The following is a 7,941-nucleotide window of genomic DNA, read 5'->3' as shown; positions in this document are numbered from 1 at the left end:
CACCAGGGCTCATTTGCGTGTCACATAAGCACATAAGACAAAAACAAGCACATAAGACAAAAACAAGGACTTGTTGTGGATTTTTTTTTTCACACTCCAAGGAGGCAGAACACAAGGAAACAACAAGGTGGTCCATAACATAAAAGTTTCTACCTGTTTCTATTTGTCATTACATAAAAATTAATTTCATTTTCAAATATATATATATATAATATATGTATGTATGTATATATATATATATATATATATATATATATATACTGTGTATTTAAGGAGTTTAAAGTGATTATAATCTTACTCTCATTGGTTGTACTTGGCTGGGAGATTTTTTTTTATGTTTGTACCCTTTACATTTTTAGTAACTGTACTGAATCTTGGTGTTTTTTTTAAAGTCCGTTATAAATATGTCGTATTTAATAAATAGATATGGTGCGAGTGTGTTAAAGCTGCTCTGTTCAGTCTGCTGACTGTACATGGAATACAGTATGCTGTGTTTAATATCCGAGCTCTGTATATGTGCACTTAGGGAATACTTAGGGAGATTTAAATTTTCATGAGGGTCCTATAATTTCGTCCTAAACTGTACGGCAGCTGGCTTCCATTATGGTTTATTAATGCATCCTTTTCATTTCTCCTCTGCACAAATACCATCAAATCTGAGAACACAACCCCAGCGGACAAATTCCTTCCTGCAGACGGTCTGTGACATCATATGATGTCATGGTGATAAAGCATCACGTGACATCTCACCAGTTGATGTCATTATCAGCATCATGTAGGAAATGAGCACACATACAAAAGCACACACACACACACAGAGGTAAAAGAAGAGAGTAACGGAGAAATAAATACCCCCCCCCACCCCGGCAGCAGGAGGAGGAGTCAGCAGGGTGAGGATGCTGCTTGGTTGCCGTGGTTTCAGCCTCCCATTTCTTGTGGTGACTGTCGCCGAGGATGCGCGTGTGCGTGTTTGAGTGTGTGGGGCTGAAGGGTGTTTGTGTGCGTGTGTGTAATTCTGACAGAGGTGAGAATATATGAGATAAGGACAGAGGAGAGAAGGAAAGGAGACAAGGAGAGGGAGAACAGAGGTGCCGGGGATTACTGTCACTGCAGTGAGTCGCGGCTTTCTGCAGCTGCATATCTGTGACGACAGCAGGACTCTTCATCGGTCCATCATCGTTACTGCACAAGGGTGGAGGACTGAAGCAGGCAAGGAAGCAGCAGAGGAGACAGTGAAGGAGGGAAGGAGGTAGTGAAGGAGTCAGCAAAGGATAAGGTGAAGGAGTGATGGATGGAGTCTGATTACTCAGTGAACCTTTGGTAAGCTACCCTCGATTTTCATTTGAATTTCATTTGCCGACCATTTCCACCTTTTTGTTCTCTGTCACCGACATTATCAATAAAGTTGGTTCAGAACAGACGTGGCTGCTCCGCTGCCAGCTCCTCTGTAAATCAGCAGCTGTAACACGACCGCCATCTTGAATTCAAAGTAAAAGTTCCAGACCCATATTTACCTTTTTTTTTAAACCAGGCTGTTGTTTTGAATCACTGATACACACATTTAACAAACGCCCTAAAAGACAAGTGAACATGAATGATAAGATAAACCATTAAGTCAACAGAAATGTGGTTGAGGGTGAAAAGTCAAACAGGAAGTGACTGTGATCAGCAACACTGAGAAACCTCTTCTGACGGTTCCTCTCTGACAGGTGTCATCAGATACATTTGGAATGTTTGGAACACATGATTGACAGGTGTGCTGGGATGGAGGCGGAGCTTTGGTGTCAGAGGTCATGATCTGTTTTTTATGTATCGTGACCACACAGAGAAGACTAACAACATTAAATGTGTCCCCCCCCCCCAAAAAAAAAAAAACCAAATAATAAAAAAAACAATACACACCAAAAAAAAAAAACAAATAATAAAAAAACCAATACACACAGTGAACTCAGGTTTGTCTCTCCTGATTCTTCTAGTTTCTCCTTTTTATTCGCCTTTCCTCTTGTACAGGAAGCATTACATCATACTCCTCCGGGAGATGCTACTGTTGCTAGGTTACCACCAGCTGACTCCCTGATCCATTTTTAGAGGAAAGATGAGAGACAGAGGGATGGGGGAAGGGAAACGATAGAGTGAATGAATGAGTGAATGAGTGAAGGTCAGACTAAGAGAGGGAGGGGGAGAGAAGGGGCGTCAGGGTGAGTAAGACACACAATTATCAGTTGTTGCATTAAAATCAGGACGGAGGTTTGAACAAATCTGACAAGTACAGCGTTACAAAATCCACACAAGCCACTGGGCAACAAGAGTCTACATCAGACTTTGGTAAACTACGGCTCACGGGCCAGATATGGACCGGTGGGCCTTCTAATCCGGCCCACCAAACACTGGTTAAACAGTATGGTCAAGACTGACGTCAATCGTTCTGTTTAATGGATTACAACAAATAGACTGTAATTTCTGTGCCAAATTATCTTTGACAGATTTATTTTTTTCTACATTTTATTTATATTATTTTCCCCAGCATTTTACATCCAACCAATACTGAAGCAACCAGCCAGTCAAATTTTGAACCTAATTTTGGGCTTTGAGCCAAAACGTTTGCCCACCCTCGCTTTACGATGTTGTTCGATTGTTAGACTGCTAAGATGCTAATAAGATAAAGATAAAGCAACAGTATCATAATGAGTCACAATGATACTTTATATGTATAAAGTAAAAGTAATATGGAAAAGTACATAATTGAAAATGTTTTTGGTACTAGTTCATGGTACCTGTCCTTTCTGTAGGGAAGTAAAAATACTCAGTGTCACAGGCATCTAAAGCATCATTAAAGTTTGCCACCACTGTCAGGAAGCACAGCATCGAACAACAGTATTGTGAGAAACTACTCTGGTGCAGGAAGCTGAACAGAACATAAAGAAGCTACGGTGTGATAAAAAGCTGCAGAGTCGTAAAAAACTGTAGTGTCAGTCAGACGGAGAGTTTTCTAAGAGGTACAATGACGAAGATACACTGAACACAACGTCTCTGTGTACTTTTGTTTGATTTTGTTCATAAATATTTTCTAAACGACCTCTGACCTTTCTTGCAGGTCTCACAATGTATCAGCAGGAGGCGTCTTCCTTCAGGAGGTTTTTCCAGTATGTGGAAGACAGTGGTCTTCGAACCTACGACGGACTGGTGATTCAAAATGCTTCAGACATCGCACGGGAGAGTGATCGTGTTCGCAACCAGACCAACTGGACGTACCTGCAGGAGAAGCACCAGAAGAAGAGAAGACAGGACGACGCCATCAACAGGTAGATTTGACTGAAGTCGGTGCTGGCTGAAGTCTGGTGAGCTGTGACTGTAGAGAGGATGATGGTTGCTGTCTGTTCATCTTCTCAGGATTGGTGAAGATGTTTCCATGGTACCTGATGTGTCATACTCTGGGAAACATTTCAGGATAGGTTTCATGACGATGCCAGTGCCACAAGACCGGCTGCCCCCTCCGAGCCAAGGCTTCACAGTCCGATCCCAGTCCCTCCACTCTGTTGGTGGGGGCGAAGACGAGTCCAACCAAAGCCGAAAACAACCACCACCCAAGCCCAAGAGAGACCCCAACACCAAACTGAGCAGCAGCTCTGAGATGGTGAACGGAGGATCTGGACTCAGAAGAGACCAGCAGGAGGGCAAAGACACAGCAGACCACATGGAGGGTGAGGACAACCCCCACTGTGATGTTGAAAATGGATTTAGAGTGGATGAATGAGAGGAATTAGTTTAGCTGGAGATTTGGATCTGACTGTCTCACATTTTTGAGGGGTATTTAAATGTGGTTTTACAAATATTTAGCTAAATAAATTAGGAATTAACAGAGGAAATGCTGTCATCCCTGCATGTCTATGTCCACAGCTCAGTGTCCTTTCTACTCTGAAGACTACAGGAAGTTGCCTCCGCCCAAACCGAAGAGAAACCCAAACACGCAGCTCAGCACCTCCTTCGATGAGTCCTACATACATGATCATGCCAGCAGGAAGTCTTCTGTACGGTTGGACAAATCCTCGTCTCAGAGTCAAAGTCCAGGATCCAGGGACATGGATGACGAGGAACCGGTTTATATTGAAATGGTGGGAAACATCTTGCGTGAGATGAAGGGTCAGGAAGTGTTGGAGGACGAGCAGAATGAGTCGGTGTACGAGGAGATGAAGTACCCAGTGTTGGACGACCTTCTGCAGGACGCTCACTCTGCCATCATGGACTCTGAGATCTGGTCTTGTGGGTCTCTGTGTGACATCCCTCCACCCTTCCCTAACCTCCTGACTCACCGACCTCCTCTACTCGTATTCCCTCCTGCACCAGCTCAGTGCTCGCCTAACTCTGATGAGTCCCCCCTCACACCCATGGACGTCACCCGGCTGCCTATGATGGAGAACGTCTCCTATAAATCAGGTGGTGTGGAACACCCCCAGCACCACGCTCACCGTAGCAAGGACAGAGACCGAGACCGAAAACGAGAAGTGGACAGAGAACACTCCTCCAACCACACCATCACATCTTCTGGACGCTCCTCGGCTCCACCACTACCGTCCAACTACTACAAGTCTTCAGACTCTCTTCACGGTGGTCATGGTTACCCACGCAGTCACTCAGCATGTCCGTCTCCAGTCAGCATGAGTCGCCCTCTGACCCCACTGAGCCTTAAGAGGCCCCCGCCCTATGACACACTGGCAGCTGGAGGAAGCATGCCTCGCTCCTCATCCTCATCATCACACAAAGTGGAACCCAAACTCAGTAACTCCTCCAACATCCACAGCTCCATGCAGAACGTGTCAGCGAGGTCACAGACGCCAACGAGCCCATTGGACAATGTGAACAACCTGTTTACCTCAGGTAAACAAGCAGTGAGGAGAGAGTCGGGAGGCAGGAAGAGCAGGGAAGGTGAAGGTAGGTTATCAGCTGACACCTGGGAAGAAATCCTGGAATCTTTCTGGAATTGATTCTGGTTCTGAAGGTAGGTGTGTTTTTTGGATCACAGTAGGTTACAGGTCACTTCCCAGACATGACAGCAGAGACAGAGAAGGACGATCCAGTCCAGGATCCAGCAGGAGGGGGAGGTCGTCTGTCAGCCCCACGATGATGCTGTGTGGTGGAGGAGGAGGTGAGTAAAGTCCAAACAGGAGCAGGCATATGGAGAAGGTACAAACCAGGAGAAGATTCCAGATGTTTCCTCCCCGCGCTGATGTCATTTGTCTTCATTCTTAGAGTCGGTGTCTGTGGGTAAACTGGGACGTTCGGCCTCCACCTCCGGAGTCTCTTCACCTGGAGGAACTCCTTATCGTCATCTGCACGAAGCCCATCAGCACGCCCTGAGCCAGGTACTCCTGTGACACGGCTCCTGACCTGTGTGTGTGTGTGTGTGTGTGTATGTGTCTGTATATGTGTGTCTTATTATGAACCATTTTTATTTCACACAGGATTCAGCTTCACAGAATAACACAGCATAAAACTTAATAAAGGGACAGAAGCTTCGCTGCGTCAGCCGACTGACAACTCAACTGAGTCAACAGAACCAAATATTAAACAGTCAAACAAATAAGTGTGTTAACCCTTTAGTGATGGAGCCTGTTTTTTTACTTTATTTAAAGTAAACTTTTGTATATCTAAATACAGTATTTGTAAAGTATTTGTTGTTTAAAATATTGTTTTTGTAATGAAGTATGAATACTAACATTGGAGCTCATTAATACTAACCTTAAACTAACATTCAGCCAACAACGACTTCAAGCATGAGCAAACACTAACCCTGCAGATATACGTATGTATATATAAAGATCCAGCCATAACCTAATAACCACTGCTCATCACCAACACTGCTCTCATGTACAGTCACATATATAAAGTATAATCATATAAACCTATTGAAGTGTAAAGGACAATACAAATTAGAATTATCATTCACCAGCATTTGCCTCAGCAGACAAACAACATAAGAACAGAATTTAGAAAAAATTGATTTAAAATGGCATAATATTAGAAAAGGACATTTTACATAAAACCACAACCTGTTGCAAAAGCCCCGCCATCAGTAACAAAAACAACATCACTTATGTTTTTAGCACTAAATAAACAAACGTTATCCAAACGCACGCTGCACTTTATATCAGAGAAGAAAAACACCAAAGTTCAGACCTTATGGAAAATACTTAACCCCAACAACATGAACTGAGAGAAACGGCCGAGAGGAGCGCACTTAAAAAAGGAGACAAACCGACCAGTTCTGTGCAGTAGGTAATTATTATAAAAATAATAAAGCATTTACCTACTGCTACCTAACCAGCTATAAAGACAGCAACATATTTAAACAGAAAATGATGTTTTTATACCAACATCATTGTTTGGTTTGTTCACAGATAAAAAACTTTTTAAAAAAATTTAAATACTCTTCCACACTTCAATGCAACTCGCTGGTTTTTCTTTCCCGTTGAAACTCCTGGAACTCTGAGACCCCTCTAATACTACAGTATGTCTAACCACAGAGTGTTTTTCTGTACTTTTAAAGCCACATAAAAAGACAGGAAAACTTTTTTCCCCTTTAAAGATTTAAAGTAATAAAAAACGATCTTCCTTATCATCACAACCTTGGCTTCACCCATGTTCACTAACTCACTAAAAATCCATTCTCCCAAAGGGAAACATTTATTCCTAAAACTGTTTTTGTACTGTTTTGAAGCGACACCTGTGAACAGCTTTAAATGTAAAAGAAAGAGAAAAAAAATTAAATAAACTTGACGCCTGTCTGTCCACACTGTATGTCCATTTGTCTATCGCTGGTCTTCGTATGTGTCCCGTCTCTCTCTCTCTGTCTGTCTTCTCATCTGTCTCTTTTTGTTTCCTCTGTTTGTCTTTTTTAAAAATGATCTACTTGTGTTCTACTGTCTGACTTTGACGTCTCAGTGTCCAGTAACCAAAATGTAGCTAAAGTCAATGATATGTTTAAAATATTTCAATTAAGATGAACATGGAGAAAATGTGTTTACAATTATTATAGAATATGAATATATATCGTTATGATCTAATGACTAATGAGATCAGTAATCTCATCATTAGATTATCAGTCTGATCATTAGATTAGTAAGATTAGACAGTCACACACACAAATAACACGGACACTCAGGTCCAGCAGGTTGTGGACATGTTGATGTCGAGTTCTTCTCCACCTTCAGATGCCGTGGCTCTGTGGAGACTCCACCATGATGGAGATGATCGAGAAGAAGAGAGTTCTGTGTCGGGAAATCAAGGCCCGTCAGCGGCCTGAGAAGAATCTGTGTAAACAGGACAGTATGCCCATCCTGCCCAGCTGGAAGAAGAAACACCCACCGCCATATTCAGCCCCAGCATCTGCCGGAGCCACAGGACACAACACCACTGTCTTCTGGGACACGTCCATCTGAGGCAGAGCTCAGAGCAGAGGCCAGAACCTGGAGACAACAGTAGACCTGTGGTGTTATTCATTAGTCTGGATGACGGCCTCTCACTTCACTTATCCACCCAGCAGGGGGAGCTTTAACAGTTTTTCAATATATCAACGGGCTTCAAGGTGGCGCTGTTGCTTAAAAAGTTCATAGTCTCATGACAAAAATAAATAGTGTTCTAGGAAAAAAAGTTAAAAGCAATGACGATACTACTACAACTAATACTACTGGTAATACTACTACAACACAAATAGAATACAGTCTGGAAAGATGTACAGAAATTATATAGTGTAGACTGAAGTACAATTCAAATTAATAGTACTTTTATGTAAACAAGTGCCTTCTGGGAAACAATTAGAATTATGCTATTCTTTCAACGCTGGTACAAAGTAAAAAAATCTAATTCCAATCGAGGCGTTATTGGAGGTTTTTTTGTACACTGGACCTTTAAATTAAAAGATGAAATTATAGACAAAAGAAAACA

At 42.5% G+C, this 7,941-nt stretch overlaps 1 protein-coding gene across 3 annotated transcripts; it reads left to right on the top strand.

Moving 5' to 3' along the window:
• Positions 1–412: 412 nt before the first annotated feature.
• On the top strand, positions 413–7,457 carry nyap2a (neuronal tyrosine-phosphorylated phosphoinositide-3-kinase adaptor 2a). Of its 3 annotated transcripts, none has more exons than XM_008309196.3 (7): positions 413–1,320; positions 3,095–3,302; positions 3,448–3,701; positions 3,898–4,929; positions 5,021–5,143; positions 5,248–5,360; positions 7,209–7,457. In XM_008309196.3, the coding sequence occupies exons 2-7, from the start codon at positions 3,103–3,105 to the stop codon at positions 7,434–7,436; spliced, it is 1,950 nt and encodes a 649-aa protein (XP_008307418.1). In that variant the 5' UTR covers positions 413–1,320; positions 3,095–3,102; the 3' UTR covers positions 7,437–7,457. The 3 variants fall into 3 exon arrangements, with proteins under 3 accessions (XP_008307418.1, XP_008307417.1, XP_008307419.1); XM_008309195.3 differs by having other exon boundaries at positions 3,391–3,701; XM_008309197.3 differs by lacking the exon at positions 7,209–7,457 and adding an exon at positions 5,460–5,527 and having other exon boundaries at positions 3,391–3,701.
• Positions 7,458–7,941: the final 484 nt, after the last annotated feature.

This window comes from Cynoglossus semilaevis, chromosome 4 (assembly GCF_000523025.1).
Source record: "Cynoglossus semilaevis isolate Cse_v1.0 chromosome 4, Cse_v1.0, whole genome shotgun sequence".
NCBI classification, from domain to species: Eukaryota; Metazoa; Chordata; class Actinopteri; order Pleuronectiformes; family Cynoglossidae; genus Cynoglossus; species Cynoglossus semilaevis.
This window is presented reverse-complemented; position numbering and strand designations above follow the sequence as displayed.

Excerpts from the sequence above, each read along its gene's own strand:
- nyap2a (XM_008309195.3), top strand. The coding sequence starts at position 3,103 with ATGTATCAGCAGGAGGCGTCTTCCTTCAGGAGGTTTTTCCAGTATGTG. Across the intron at positions 4,930-5,020 it reads GAAGAGCAGGGAAGGTGAAG|TAGGTTACAGGTCACTTCCC; the intron begins GTAGGTTATCAG and ends TTTGGATCACAG. Across the intron at positions 5,144-5,247 it reads GCTGTGTGGTGGAGGAGGAG|AGTCGGTGTCTGTGGGTAAA; the intron begins GTGAGTAAAGTC and ends CTTCATTCTTAG.